Source organism: Trematosphaeria pertusa, assembly GCF_010094035.1.
Source record: "Trematosphaeria pertusa strain CBS 122368 unplaced genomic scaffold BU26scaffold_7, whole genome shotgun sequence".
NCBI lineage: Eukaryota > Fungi > Ascomycota > Dothideomycetes > Pleosporales > Trematosphaeriaceae > Trematosphaeria > Trematosphaeria pertusa.
Genome location: NW_022987218.1, coordinates 783,326 through 799,110, shown reverse-complemented (window position 1 = coordinate 799,110; position 15,785 = coordinate 783,326). Strand labels below are relative to the sequence as shown.

The 15,785-nt window shown below is 41.3% G+C and overlaps 4 protein-coding genes across 4 annotated transcripts; 3 read left to right on the top strand and 1 right to left on the bottom strand.

Moving 5' to 3' along the window:
- Positions 1 to 867: 867 nt before the first annotated feature.
- Positions 868 to 1,626, top strand: BU26DRAFT_540394 (uncharacterized protein; the record flags this gene model as incomplete). The annotated part of the gene is made up of 2 exons (XM_033831548.1): positions 868 to 1,115; positions 1,197 to 1,626. Exons 1-2 carry the CDS (start codon positions 964 to 966, stop codon positions 1,624 to 1,626), a joined length of 582 nt encoding a protein of 193 aa, XP_033683926.1. The 5' UTR covers positions 868 to 963.
- Positions 1,627 to 2,140: 514 nt separating this feature from the next.
- On the bottom strand, positions 2,141 to 3,206 carry BU26DRAFT_604872 (uncharacterized protein; the record flags this gene model as incomplete). The annotated part of the gene is made up of 4 exons (XM_033835548.1): positions 2,141 to 2,267; positions 2,328 to 2,401; positions 2,456 to 2,946; positions 3,003 to 3,206. Coding segments are annotated over 4 exons (894 nt in total), but the record flags the coding sequence as incomplete, so codon positions are not given.
- Positions 3,207 to 4,277: 1,071 nt separating this feature from the next.
- On the top strand, positions 4,278 to 5,765 carry BU26DRAFT_426501 (putative efflux pump antibiotic resistance protein; the record flags this gene model as incomplete). The annotated part of the gene is made up of 2 exons (XM_033823673.1): positions 4,278 to 4,384; positions 4,436 to 5,765. 2 exons carry the CDS (start codon positions 4,278 to 4,280, stop codon positions 5,763 to 5,765), a joined length of 1,437 nt encoding a protein of 478 aa, XP_033683924.1.
- Positions 5,766 to 14,608: 8,843 nt separating this feature from the next.
- Positions 14,609 to 15,641, top strand: BU26DRAFT_550808 (uncharacterized protein). The gene is made up of 4 exons (XM_033832069.1): positions 14,609 to 14,733; positions 14,805 to 14,819; positions 14,868 to 14,945; positions 15,028 to 15,641. Exons 1-4 carry the CDS (start codon positions 14,688 to 14,690, stop codon positions 15,570 to 15,572), a joined length of 684 nt encoding a protein of 227 aa, XP_033683923.1. The 5' UTR covers positions 14,609 to 14,687; the 3' UTR covers positions 15,573 to 15,641.
- The last annotated feature ends 144 nt before the right edge of the window (positions 15,642 to 15,785 follow it).

Genomic DNA, 15,785 nt, shown 5'->3' with positions numbered 1-15,785 from the left:
GGAATCGAGATATCCACGGGACTCAGGCCAGACTTTGTGGCGGTAACCAAGCAGGCCTGGTTCCGGAATGTTGAGGGTAGGCTTATGCAAAAATTCAGGATTGGACCATTGAAGAAGCACCTCATTGTCAGGCTATGGATGTCTCAGTATCCCCTCAATATCCCACCGGCCTTGACGGTCAGGCAGGATGTTTACCCGGCTTGAAAGGATCCTCCCTAGAACGCGAAATATTGCAACCGCATATCCTAAAGTTGTGGAATGGGAAGCTTATCATCAAGCGATCTCACTCTTCCTGCAAATCTCAATGAATGGATTGCTTGGTATCACGTTCAGACGGGGATGGCAATCCTTCAGTAGAATGTCTGGCTTCCATTCACCCCGCCCTTAGGTGAGGTTACACAGCAGGGCAACACTCACAAGGGACCAACTCCTTGAAAAATTGTACAATTTGGCTGGAAACGGTCGACTCGCAGAAAGCAATTAATATACGCAGCAGCATGTGGATTAAATGCCAAAATGTGAGCGAACTATACCTTGGCAAACGATAAGAGCAGCAGGAGGAGAATCCGCCTACTGCACGCTCACGGCACAGCGTCTTACGGTAGCAATTCTATGTTACATTTGCTTTTCTTCCATCGACCCGTAAACGTTCCAGTCTGTTGGTCGCAGGACATCTTACGGCCCAGCGTTCATCCACACACAGCGCAGCTCCCGATCAATATGACCTTCCCAATATTCACAAACCTCCGCAATCGCCGAGGCGGGCGAGTTCAGGCACCGAGCCAACTGCGGTTCTCAAAGCCTTCCATTCATTTCTACTTGTTTAATACCAGAGCTTAAGAAAGCAAATACGGCCATGAAAGCTTAACTTTGGTTGCTTTGTCTGCCCTAAGTTTCAAATAATAACTTGCGGACAATTTTCCCACCATAGTCTCGCAAACGGTCAACTCGCAAGCCATTACCATGGGTCCCAGATTCCTTATCCAAGAGGCGCCAGATGTAGCAGCAAAAGAGGTGGTGGAAGATGCGCTACAAAGCATGCATGGTGGTAATCCACCTTTCAAATGGGTGGAGGAAGATGGCCGCTCACTGATAGGATGCTACGCTACCTTATCGTAAGTAACAAAAGGTCCTCTCCCAAACGACACGAACTCTGTTTTGGGCATACGATTGACTATTGAATTCCAAAAATGCAGCTACACGACCGCACCCTGGACGCGACAGTTTTTCGAGCTTGCCAAACTTTGTTACAGCCCCGTAGGCGCGAAACCGCGGAATCGAGAGCTTGCTATTCTCGGATTGAGCTCAGTTCTCGACGTTCCCTACGTGGTATATTGTCACCGTGGTGTGGCGGCGAAGGTCGGTCTCACTGCCGAGCAGTACACGGATGGGTTGGCTGGTCAGGTTCCGAAGGATTTGACTGAGGAAGAGAGCATGGCCTATCGCTTGGGGTGCATTCTTACCACTCTGAATGGTCCTTTGGACGATGCGACGTGGCAGGAAGTGACTTCCGTCATGGAAAAGAGTGAATTCGTTGCGATCTTGCATACTGTCGCAGGTTATCGATGGGTTTCGCTCCTGGAACAAGTGAATGGTGAAGATCACAGATGGGCTAAATCAGACTAAAAAAGCCCAGCGGAGATTTGCAATGTGTAGTACCATTGGGGCTGGTGGGATATATAGTGGAATTGATCGCTCATCTATCTGCGCTACGTACTTTATATTTGAATCCATCGAATTCCTCTAAGGCCGGCGTGCTTGGTGATTGACGCTAATGTGCTGGCTTACTTGAATTTGTCGATTGGGCTTTTTTTCGCGATTGCCAAAACGTTCAAGTCCTGCACCCCCTCTGGACGCCACGTACTGCTCTTGTCGTGGGGCGATATGTGAGAGCTCGCAACCTTCCACGTAAACACGAGCCGGTGGATTGGCAGTGTTGGGGACCAATTGGTTCCTGCTCTCTGTAGAGCGAAGACTCCGCCTCGAATCGATGAAACTATGGTTGCTCCCGTTCGAAGACAGACGAAGGTGCTCTTTACTATTATCGTTCGCTGTTTCATGCCCCGCTTCGCACGCACTGCCACGACTCTTAAATGAAGAGTCTCTGCTAGGACGTGAGCTGATCAGCGAGGAGAATTTTCCAGAAAGTGGTAAGAGAAAGGTCGAATAGAACCGGCGGACGAGGTTTGCCATGGGCGGAAGACATATACTGATAATCGTGGTGGGGGCTTCACATGTTACCCAGTATACCATAGGCATACCTTCGTCTAGAGTATAAGTAAGCAAATTGATGTATATCTAAGATTGATTTCACGACGTATACTCACACGTGATGTCTTCGTTTAGGGCCTTCGCCGACTTGAGAACCGTGATCATACGACCGAGCGACACGATAATAACACTAAAAACAGGGTTAATAATAGTATGCAAGCTTCGATCTGCAAGTAGAACTCACCAATACCCCAGTGCAAACACAAGCATGATACCAGCCTTCCGAGATCGGCCCATTTGAAGAGACCAGATCTTCGGCATCGGCAAGATCAGAATGACCAAATCGATGAAAACGCTGGGAATAGCACTTCCTGTCCATAGTGCACTGGTTGTTCCACAGTGCCCCGGTCGCATTGGGTCCCATCCTTTCTGAACAGGACTGCACATTAAGGCGGTGCCGAGAATGATTCCTATAAGCCAAGCGACATTCAATCCATGGGTTGCCCACAAGGTGTAATTCCACCATCTGGAGTTTTGCTGCTCCGGGAACAGACGAGTGAGGAAGAGCAAAGCGGATTGTTTAGTAAGAAAGAGCGAAATGTCGTAGAGGTAGTAAATGGAATAAAGAAGCTTGAAAATCTTCGGCAAATTCTCAGGCGGCACCATCCAGATGTGGCGTCCGAATCCTAGTTGTACTTGAGCGAATGCAAGCCCGAAAAAACCTATTATGAAAACCTATTAAGGGTGTCAGATTTATGGCCCGACAGTTGCAGCAAGACCGTGAAACGCACCACAGCTAACAGAGCGACCCAATCATCCCACCAAAAACGGTGCACACTGGCGCCAGGCCTGGCACGCGGGCCCATTGCGCGGGACCAAAACCGGAGCGATATCGCTGCTGTTGTCAAAACAACCATAAGGATGAGGAAGGCTTTGTAAGCAGGCGCACGATTTTCTTCCGAGCCCGGAGGCAGCGCTGGTTGCGACGTTGGCATAATGAGAGGCTGGGTTGCCCGAGAGATCAGGAGACGATAGAGCTTCAAAAATGGGGACTTAGTTCAAATAGAACTGAAAGAAAATATGTGCTGACGAACAGAACGAGCACGGGCGGGAAAGCGAGATATAGGTGGGTAGTATGTAGCCCAACGCACATCTACGGACATCGAAGCAACCGAAGTAGGAGTGCCCGTCGATTCGTCTTCGTCTGACCTGCCTGCTTTCTGTACTTCCCGAGCACAGCAAGGTTTGTAGTGGTAGGCGCTGGAAGGATGGTGGGGCTCCATGGCCCAGAGTAAATCAGTCAATCAACCCTGTTGATCGTACTATCGGAACCTATACCTTGCCAGAGGATGAAACCCTGCCCTGCTTCCAAGAGTGATTGCAAGACTGAACATTACCATGATCTGAGCGGCGTTCGCGCGATGAATTAGCCGGGGTGAGGCGGATAATTTGGCATTCAAGGGTGCCTGCATCGACACAGGCCGGGAATGATTTCCGGGTGACGCGGGCGCTAAGGTCACGTCAAGGCCCGCTTCCTCCCGCGGCTACTGCAGGCTCTATTTGGACTTCGTGCAGTATTGAGGCACAGTCGGAATTGATATCGCGCCTCACTCAAATAGATTGCAGAGACAAAGGTGGGCTCGAAACTGTGTTACGCACACCAACAATTGATTGAGGTCTCGGTGATTAAGTTCAAGTAATGTTGCTCCTGCTAATCACGAGATTTTGATTGGTCTTCGCAGAGGCTCAACCATATCCTTCTAACAGTCCTAGTAGGGTGGCCTCTTTTTTCCACAAACATTCCTTTTGGGCCGTGTGTCATGGCCTCACCATCACTTTCTCCGTCACGTTTGTCGCCGTTGAATGCACCATCAGTCGAGAAATCGTCACTAGTCGACCCCAGACACGCAAATAACGAGAAGAACGACGTGCTATCTGAGGCACAGAATCAGAGCGACAGTGACAATGAACCCCACAGCGAGCGCAAATTGAAAGGGACATTTTGGTTCCTTGTCATCGTGGCAGTCTTGTCGCCAACCTTCCTCTACGCACTGGACAATACAGTCATGGCGAATGTACGACCAAGTGTTATCGACACTCTTGGTCACATTGACATGCTTACGTGGCTGTCGGTTTCGTACCCAATGGGGGAGGTAGGAGCCAATCCCTTGTGGTTTGTGATTCTCCGGTCGCGCGCCTATCTCCCGTTCTGACCTGGATTTAGGGGGAAATTCAACCAGCAGTTCAACAATAAGATCCTATACCTCGCAGCTGTCCTCATATTCGAAGTTGGATCGGCGGTCATCGGTTCAGCACAGTCTATCCAGGCCGTCATCGTGGGTCGGGCAGTCGCTGGCTTTGGCGGCTCTGGCATCTACGTCGGAACAATCAACATCATATCTGGTATTACTATCCCGGCCGAACGCACGAAATATCTGAATTTTGTTGGTATGTCATGGAGTCTAGGAACCGTCTTGGGCCCGATCGTGGGCGGCGCTTTTGCCGATTCTGCAGCGACTTGGAGATGGGCCTTCTATATCAACATTTGCATCGCTGCCTTTTCCGTCCCAGTATGCATCTGGTTGGTCCCTTCAATTGCTCATGCGGTTCCATTCACGCTGGTCGAACGCATCAAACGCATTGATTATTTAGGTGCTGTCCTGTTCCTGGGGGGCGTCGTCTCCATTGTTATGGTCCTTGGATTTGGCGGCGGAACTGATTACGACTGGAAAAGCGGGCAGATGATTGGCCTCTACGTGTCCACAGTAGTGCTCTGGATGGCATTCAGTCTACAGCAAGGCCTTCGATTATTGACCGTTGACCGAATCTTTCCAGCCCAGTTCGCTTGCAATTGGGAGATGGTCAACCTATTTTCCTGGACCGCCATTGCCATTGCCAACATTGTTGTCACAATCTACTCTCTGCCGCTATTTTTCCAGTTCACCTATGGCGACTCGTCTCTTCGCTCAGCAGTCTATACTCTACCCTTTGTTCTCAGCGTAGTCGCTAGCGCTGGCGTCAGTGGGCCTATATTCTCGAAATACCCAATATATATGGCCTGGTTCGCCGGGGCAAGCGCTGTCATGCTGATCGGTAACGGTCTACTTTCGACTCTCGACTATAATACCTCGCGCGGCGCTATCTGCGGCTATACCATTCTTCAAGGCGTCGGCGTAGGGCCAGTAATTCAACTAGGATATACCGTTGGTCAAACAAAGGTACCACACTCTATCGTACCCCAGGTCACGGCATTCTTGACGTGTGCTCAAATGGCCGGCCTTGCTCTATCCCTCGGCATCGCGACATCCGTGTTCTTGAACAGTGCTACAGACGACATCGCCGCCATCTTGCCTGGCACAACGCGTGGTTTCATCAAGGCCAGCATAAACGGAGCTAGGACGGGACTTTTGGAGACAATCTCCCCGGAAGATCGTTTTCGTGTCTTGCAAGCTATTGCCCGAAATATTGGCAGGGTATTCTACATGAATATCGCAGGCGCAGCACTTGGTTTTCTATCATCTCTCACAATGAAACGCGAAAGATTAACATTGTAATCCCCTTGTGTTGCAGAAAGCTAGCTCCAAAGAGTTGGCGGCGTTAGCAGAAGGAAAAGTTTATTGCGGACAAGGCCATCGGGATGGGGAACCTCGGGATCGTCGACTGACTGAATGCGACTCTAAGAGGCTGGGGCTCTCTATCCCAAATGCACTTTGTTCTTCTTCGGATGTTTTGAGGTGAAATCGGCATTCTATTACTTGGAATATTCTAATGTCAAATCCTTCTGTTTTGAGAGCATGCCCAGGTGCAAATAAAGCAGGTTGCTACCTAGGTATCGCGTGGTTAAAACGAGCTCGCGTTTTTGAAGTTTTATGCGTCCGCAGCGATAAGTCACTACTCGGGAACGTTGGTCTGAGTCCGTTCTGAATTACTAACAGGGAGGAGATGCCTGGGATATCATGGCGTATGGCATTTTAGAATTTGATGCTGTACTAGGCCTGCTATACCGAACCTATCCGGAGCAAAAGGATCCAATCCTTCTGCTCTTTCAGTTATGACGCCTTATATATCCGGTAACAGAACCTCATGTCTCCTATACTCGGCTAATCTCTTTTCTCTCTCAACAGCACCATTTTGTACTGAATATTGCATCGGACATCACCAGTGAGTGATCTAAATAAAAGACCTCACCGGAGCATGGCTCAAAAGCGGAACTACCCCGTCGATATGCATGCAGCACGAATAGTTCTTTATTTAAACCCTTGTTGTTATTCCGGCGGGCGGCTGGCCGGCGTCATTGCCTATTCTAGACTTCCAGCTGGGAGGGGGAGCGTCCACGATATTGGCCAGGATTCGATGGGGTAAGGTGAAGGGCCGCAGTGAAACCTCCGGAAAGCATTGCCAAGAGCTTTTGATTGAAGAATGGACCGGAGTAAACCACATATATGCCTTATTATCACCAATCAACGGTTAACGCAGCTTCTTAGGTTTTGGTAAGTATGGTACTTCTCACCCTAAGTGCCTGCGGATTGATCATACCTAGGTACTAAGGAATACTTGGCAGAACTATGACACTCTGGAGTCTCATCTACATTAACTTCCACCGTTAGGCAACGGCCATTCATAGATGGTAACTTTATTCGATTTGCAAAAGAAAAAGGGCCTCTGGGTGTTAATTAGCCTTCGAAGCAACGGCTGCCAGTCTTCTTCCTCTGCATAAGATGGTTCCGGATGTTTTGCGTAGAGTTCTATCACCACGCCGTTCTTGATGTCTGCTGTTACGAGCTGTCCTCTTGACTAAGACCGAGGTTTACTTTCGTAAGGGGAGGCAAGGGGTGTGCTTTAGGCTGGGATCTTCAGTAACAAAGGGGTAGACGCAATAATACTGTAAATCGCAAGTCGCTGTAGCAATTTAATAAACAAAGCAATAACTACAAGAAGCTGTAAGAAGCGAGCTCCTCCTAGTTATATACATGTGCCTTCCTTGGCTAGATTAGGCGCTAAGGCCTAGCTCCTATAGATTAGTCCTAATCTACCTAGCTCCGTCTAATCTATCTAATCTACGTTACGTGGTTCTAATTATTCCTGTAACCCTGCACGTAACCTTTTGTCTTGTAACTCTAGGCTTAGCCTGCCGTTTCCTCTATTCTAGCTAGTTCTAACCCTGTTTCTAATCCTATAATTGTAACACTCGCCCCTTCTCCCTAAGCGTTGTCTCGAAGCTCTGTCCTATCCTAGGTGTAGTGTTTTATTATTCTGTACTGTTCTTATATAAGAGTAGTGCTACCTACAGTCCTATAGTATTGTATTCTCTCTTTTCTTTCTATTCTCGCCATGCTACCTGCGCGTACTAAGTCTTCGACAGTTCGCTGTCGCCGCTGTGCCAACCTTATTCTACGCACTAGCGCTAATATGTCTAACAACTCTTACAGCGCTTGCCGTTTCTACAACCTACGTTGCGTTGTAGAGGTGTCTTCTAGTCGCTATTTAGAGTGTATTGTAAAGAGTTAGTCTTGTAACAAGGTGCTAGATCTAAAGAAGGTAGAGAAGCTAGATTAGCTATTAGCTAATTTGCGTTCTTAGTAGTCTAAGGCTAGTCTTAAGGCAGAGCGTCTTGCTAAATCGCGGTAGTCTACTAAGGCGCGTAGTAATCGTCTCTAGAAGTAGTTAGATTTAGTATAGCGTTGCTAGAACGCGTTGCTTTCTAGAGATCTAGCTAATATTAAGAAGCTAGAGTAGCTAGAGTAGAAGGCATAGCAACTCTTATAGCCGCAACTCTCTATTCCCTTAGTTAATCCCTTCTAGTCGTTTAACTAGAGTTGTTTAGAGAATCTAGGGTTCTAGTCTTCTAGCTTTAGAAGTAGTACTACTAACAAAACTTCTTAAGTTTCTTAGAGTAGTTCTTAAGGTTTTCTAGTAGTTTCTAGGTGTCTTTCTTTAGTAGGTATTCTTTCTACCTAACCTAGTACTTCTACTAACCTTGTATACGTTTTTTATCTAGTATCTTTTTAACCTTAAAGTTCTAGTTTAGTTCTACCTCTATTTACTTATTAAGTAGCGTATTATTAGGTGCTAGCTTAAGTTTAGATTTATAGAATATAGAGTGTATTCGCATTATTAGTAGTAGCTTTAACCTAAAGTTAACAGGTCTAAGTTACCTATTAATTTTAAATAGTCTAATTTGCAAGTAGTTAAGTTTCTTGCTAGGTCGTTTAGTGCGTAGATTTTTTCGTAGAATAAAAACTTTACCCCTCTTCTTAAAGGTTAGTTTCTTAATTCTTTTCTTATTTACTTATTAAGTTATCTTTTCTACTACTTTTTATAGTCTATTATAGATTATTCTTATTTAGCGTTTCTTTTCTTCTACTTTTAGAAAAATAGTAGCTATATACATTAAGAATCTATATATTCTAGTCTTATAGCTATAACATGCTTAGTAGAGAGTTATCTCTATAGTTTCTTGTTTTACTATATTGTATACTAGTTGTGCTATAGATAGTAACTTAACCTAGTTATTCTATTCTTAGTTAACGTAATTTCTTAGGTACTCTTCTAGAGTCTAGTTTATTTATTCTATTTAGCTATTAGTTTGTAGGTAGAAGCTAGTTAATATTTAATTACTTATTTCTATTTAGCTAAGTAGTGCGTTCTAAAACTTAGACGTAAATAGTTTGTCTCTATCTATAGTAACCTATTCTAGTATTCTATACTAGCTAAATAGCTATTAGCTTACCTTATAAGCTAGTTCTTTAGCTTTAAGAGTTTTGCTAGTTAGGTAGAAGTATACGTATTTAGTAAATTAGTCTATAATTACTAAGATAGTATTATACTTTCTTTATAACGTAGGTTTAATTAATCTAGGTAGCTTTGTAATAAAGTCTATAGTAACGTGTTACTATAGTGCCTTAGGTAGTTCTAAAGGTTATAGTAATCTATAGAGCTAGTACCTAACTACCTTGTTTTATTAGTAGTTTCTATATTTCTATACTATTCTTATAACTTTTTTCTTTATTATAGAAAACTTATATTTCTAACGCAGCCTCTTAAGAGTATGTTTAATTCTCTAGTACTTATATATTATAGTGCTATAAAATTCTCTAAGAAATTCTATTTATAGCGTTTCTAGTACTTCTTATTATTCTTGTTTATTAGGTAGCTCTAGCCTATTATTCTACTAGTCTCTAATCTCTATAATCTAGCTAACCTATAGTCTATTATATTCTAGAGTTTTATCTAGTCTTATATAGAGTATAGCTTTGTATTTCTCTTTTATAGTGCCTACGTAGTTAGCTCTACAGCTAAGTATATCTATAGCTCTATTTTTAGTACTCTTTTAGTGTTAGATTATAAAGTTTAGTGTAGCTAGCGTTTCTACCTATCTAACTTATTATTAGTTTAGCGTTTTTGTTATTATAAACGCTATAAGGTTCTTATAGTCTAATACTACGTTAATAGAGTATTTAGCGCCTTCTAAGTATATTCTCTATTTCTTTATTACTACTATAATAGCTATAAGTTTCTTATTATACATATTATAGTTAAGTTCTAGTACTAAGAACTTTCTTAAGTAGAAGAAGTATAGTTAATACTTGCTATCTTCTCTAGGTTAGCTAAGGTATACCTCTAGAGCTTAGTCTAATATATCTATTTTAACCTATATTAGTTTATTTTTATTAAACGTTTATAGTAGTAGTGCGGTAGTAAATATTTATTTTAGTATCTTAAACACTTATTATTATAGATCTTTCTACCTAAACTCTTAGTTCTTTTTAGTAACTTCTATAAGTAGAGTAGTAATCTATAAATACTCTTAGATAAACTTTTAGTAGTAGTTTGTAAATTCTAGAAAGAATTATACTTCTTTTACTATTTAGAGTATAGGCTAGTTTAGAACTACCTAGACCTTGTCTGTCTCTATCTAGATTCCCTCTTAGGTTAGGTAGAATTCTAAATAGCTAGTCTTTGTGTAGTAAAACTTACTCTTATCTAGAGCTATTAAAAGCCTATACTCTCTAAACTTCTATAGCGTTTTTTATACGTAGTTCTTATATTCTTCTAGTTCTTCTTTTAAGTACACAAGTATATTATCTAGGTAGGCTATAGTAAACCTTTCTATATATTTATGTAGAGCTACGTTAATTATACTCTAGAATGTTACTAGTACGTTAGTAAGTCTAAATAGTATAACTAGGTATTTATATAGGCCTTCTTTTATTCTAAAGGCTATCTTCTACTTATGTTCTTTCTTAATTTGTATTTAGTAATACTCTTCTCTAATATTAAACTTTGTAAACTACTATACTCCTATAAGCTAGTCTATAAGTTCTAAGATTATAAGTAGTAGGTAGTAGTTCTTCTAGGTTACCTAGTTAAGCTATTAGTAGTTAATATATAGTCTTAACTATTTGTTTTTCTTTAGTATAAATAGTACTAGAGAGGCTATTAGGCTCTAGCTTTTCTAAATATATTCTTTGCGTAGAAGTCTTTCTAAGTATCTTTAGAGCTTTTCTCTTTACTTATAGCTAAGTAGGTATATTAGCTCTAGTTTTAGCGTAGCTTTATCTTCTATAGGTATCTTATAGTTCTATAGTTTGTGTTCTAGTAGAACGCTATTATTCTATTTATTAAATAATAACGCGAACTTCTTATAGTTTTTTCTAACTTTCTAGAGTAGTTACTCTATATTAGTTTATAGCTTCTATATCTATACAACGCTAACGTCTTATAGTTATTTTCTTACTTGTTTTGTTAAATCTATAGAGAATATTCTTTTAATCTTTACCTCTAGCTTTTAGTAAGCTCTTAAGTAGTGTCTTGCTCTAGCCTTTTATGCTACTTTAGGCCTTTCTTAGAGTTCTAACCTAATCTAACTAATGTTAGAGTTATGTCTTTATAGCTAATCTAGCTCTAGAAGTATATTTATATTTTCTAGTTCTATAATATTGTAGAATTTTTGTTTCTATATCTCTTAGACATTTAACACCTATGCCTTAGTCTCTAAGTAAATCTATTCTTAGCTAAAGGTAGGTAGCTAGTCGTCTATAAGTTATACTTAGTATAGCTATTATTTTTCTTAGAATAGTATATTCTATAGTTTTACTAAGCTAGTAGAAATATACGTTTTTACTACTCTACTATTTATATAGGCTATAAACTCTTTATTTTCTAGTGTAGCTTTTACGCGTAGCATTCTAGGTTTTAGAGTAATAATCTTACCTATAGTCTAAATAGAGCCTTTCTAGGCTAGACCTCTACTTTAGAGGCCTACTAGTTTTTTAACTTTAAGAGAGTAGCTAGTGCTACTCTCTATTTTTTCTCTACTATATGTATTAGATATTATTTTAACAAGTATATAGTTTAATAGATTTTTGTGTATTTATCTCTAGCCTTTTTCTTGTAGTATAGGTATTTCTATTCTAGAAAGTACTATCTATAGTTAAGTATATAATAATTAGAGTATTAGGCTCTCTATTCTATAGTTTAGTACTATTCTTAATAATATTAGCATTCTATAGCACATTAATTCTATAGTTTAGCGCGATATTTCTTGCTGTAGACTACCTTAACTAGTTTAGGTATTACTATCTAGCTAGTTTCTTTCTTAGAACAAGAATCTATATACGTAGTTACCTAGATTTTCTTATTGTCTAGTCTCTATATACTAGTAGCTGTCTTAACTACTATCTTTTCTTCTCTACTATAGATAACTAAGAGGTAAGCTTAGTAGATATAGTTATATTCTAGGTAGTTTTTCTTATATAACTAGTATAGTTTCTGCTATAAGCGTGCTTTAATTTTCTAGTTATATAGAAATAGTTAAGAGAGCTTCTTTCTCTAAGATAGTTTAGTTAGGTATACTTTATAGAAGAGGTTCTAACACCTACTTCTTTCTATATATCTAGGTTGCTACTACTTAGCTTTTCTAGCTCTAGAGTAGTTTATAGAGAAGCTCTAGTATATCTTCTAGATATATAAGTATACCTTCTTATCTATAAGGTATTCTACTAATTAGGCTACTTTCTTAAGGGCGTCTAATACCTTCTAAAATTCTTTATTAGTAAATAGAATATTCTAATATGCGTACTAATAGCTTTATATATTATAGGTTTCTACGTATATCTAGTACTATTATGCGTTAATATGTTATTAGATTACTTCTAGAGTAAGATGTTCTATATACGTAGAGTATTCTAGCATAATAGTCTAGACTCTAGTAGAGTACTATTCTAAGTTAACCTTATCTCTCTAGTACGTTATATAGTTATTATTATAGTATACTATCTATATAAGACTATTATAGTCTACCTAGATTATTTTAACTATTTTCTTTTTCTTTAGGTATTTTTGTGCGAAGTGTTCTTTTTCGCTATAGACTAGGTATAGTTCTTTCTTAAAGTATTATACCTTTTTCTTTATTTATAGAGTTTGTTTTTCTTTCTATAGAGTCTTAACCTAGTCTAGGTCTATAGAGTCTTCTTAAAATATAGTCTATAGTTATCTAGTTCTAACTATTAGTAGTATAGAGTAGTCTCTACTCTATTAATATTCTAGGTTTTATTTATACTATTAGTTGTTAATTTTTACTACTATTTCTATAGTGTTACTTAGGTTCTTAGGTTATTTAGCGTACGTAATATTATCTTTAACTAACTTCTTTAATCTCTTATAGAAGAGTTCTACTAGCGTAAGGTTATTCTAGTTTAGGTAAGCGCTTAGCTACCTAAATATTACTACGTACTAGAATACTAATCTAGTCTATTATAGTTAGAATAACTTTTTCTATACTACCTTATATGCGTTAACTTCTCTAAACGTTTCTTTAAGGTATTTTATAAACCTAGTCTAGCTTTTAAAGATTTTGTCTATAGACTATTATATTCTCTTTATATTACTCTTATTTTCTAGCTAGTCTAATATATAGAGTTTAGCTTACGCAAAAGTCTTCTCTTTTATGTTTATTATAGCTTCTAGAATCTTATTCTTATTCTATAGAAATACTATAGCGTTGTATTATAGGTAGAGTTCTATAGCTACTAGAAATACGTTAAGGTTTTCTTTCTTACTATTAAAGCGTTGTAGTAAGGTAATCTTAGTCTATACCTATTATTTTACTATAGCTAGCTCTTCTACCTATTAAACGCTTATCTTCTAGAGTACTATAATAACTTATTAGAGTTCTATAATCTACTCTTCTATAGTTAGCTTCTAGGCTTAGGCCTTTCTAGATTAAGTTCTAACTATTAATATAGTTATTCTACTCTTTAACATTAAGTAGTTATTTTATTACAAGCTATCCTCTTAACTAAGACTAAGGTTTACTTTTATAAGAGAAGGTAAGAGGTATACTTTAGGCTAGAATCTTTAGTAATAAAAGAGTAGACGTAATAATACTATAAATCGCAAGTTACTATAGTAATTTAATAAACAAAGTAATAACTATAAGAAGCTATAAGAAGTAAGCTTCTTCTAGTTATATATATATGCCTTTCTTAGCTAGATTAGGTGCTAAGGCCTAGCTCCTATAGATTAGTTCTAATCCACCTAGCTCTGTCTAATCTATCTAATCCAAGTCACGTGGTCCTGATCATTCCCGTGACCCTGCACGTGACCCCTTGTCTCGTGACCCCGGGCTTGGCCTGCCGTTTCCTCCGTCCTGGCTGGTCCTAACCCTGTTTCCGATCCTGTGATCGTAACATCTGCGCGTGACCATTGATCGAAGTGATGCATGTGCAGGTCGGTCACCGACGCATGCAGACCACGCATCAGGTCAGCCCCGGCAGCGTTACCACCCTTTGAATGCCATGCTGTGCCGTGTAACTTTTGCAAACTTTGATTCTTGATGTCTGCGCGTGACTGAACCGTTGTTAGACATTGAAGTAATGTATATGCAGGTCGGTGACCGACGTGTGCAGGCAGACCGTTGGGCCCGGAAGCGGAAGCGTTGATCCCTGTCGAAATCATGCTGCATCGTGTACGTGCTGCGGAGTTCGTAACCATTTGCTGTCTGCGCGTAACTGAACCGTTGGCTGGCATCGAAGTGTCGCAGATGCAGGTCGCAAACTGACGCATGCGGGCCGTAGACCAGCTGGGTCGGCCCGGAAGCGTTTGTACCCGTTGAATATCTTGCTGCGCCGCATAGACTGTGTGGAGTTTTCGAGGGTCATCGTCGATTATCCTCCAAGAACCTCGATGCGGAGCATCATAATTAATTATTCTACAACACGTCGCACCACATGTAACAGCTGTATGGAGCAGCGCATGCCTGTTCCCAGACTTTAACGTGTGACGGAGGAAGCCTTCGTGCATTACGGTCCTTCGTCCAATACTGCAACTGCACAGCCTCGTAACTAGAATATATATTGATCAGCCAATTATGCTCGAATGCAGTGCTTGTTGCAAAGAGCGCCTTAACCCCGTTTTTTGTGTTCTTTTGCTTAACTCTGTTTTCTTTTAAGATCAGCCCGAAAACTGTCGCCGGCATGAAGATCCTATGTCTGCATGGGAACGGGAGTAACAGTAAGGTGAGTTCAGGGTTTTCTAGTAACGTATGAAAAGATGGCACTCAGACACTGAAACTCCGCGGCTCCCTTAGATGATGCAGCTACAAACAGGTTCGTTGTGTAGCGAACAGCTCAGGCTGCCATATTGATAGAACTCAGCACCATTGAGGCATGAACTTGAAGACGAACATGAGTATGAGTTTGTGGAGGCTGCCGAGCAGGCGCCTATGGCGGAAGGTGATTGCACTCTTTCAGCTCAAATGGCTCTGCGCGTACACGTATTTGCTCGAACAACGCCAGTGCTGACATGGCCAATCAGGGCTGGAAATGCTATCATCGCCCGGAGAGTCATTCTACGCCTTCTACAATCCTCGGGATCTCTCTAAACTCCAAAACTCCATCAATCAGCTGGATCGTTACATATCAGCAGAAGGACCATTCGACGCTATCATGGGATTTTCTGGTGGAGCTGTGCTAGCTGCCATGTATCTGAAGCACCAGCATTTCCAGCAGGATCAAGGCGAGGGTGAGGCGAAACTCCCCTTCAAATGCGGAATTTTCTTATCCAGCGCTTCCTGCAGAATGGAGGGGAGAACCGTGGGGGTGGATGTAGAAGGCGCTGGTAAGAGCTTGATCGCGATTCCTACAGTGCATATATGGGGATCGAATGATGCAATAGCGCCGACTGGAGGTGAAGACGTGAGCAGCATGTGTGATCCAGCACAGCGACAGATCCTGGTTCACGATGGCGGACATGAAGTCCCTCGCCAAGATTACTTGGTGGAATCGGTGCATGCTATTCGCCGAACGCTGGACCTGGCTGAGCGCAGGTCTGGAACCGGGGGCCAATACATGGGTGTTTAGACGCACGTTCGGAATGTACCTAGGTATTTAACCTATCTGTACGGCGAGAGCCCGCAAGGCATCCCCGAGCCCCTTGAAATCCAGAACTGTTAATTGAAGTTGCATCAAACCGCCGGACTAGCAATATATCCTTGCCGATGCCAAGCCGTAAGCCGGACTTCGTAGCATAACGTGTGAAAGACATACCCTGTTGCCTTCAACTTCAGCGACTCG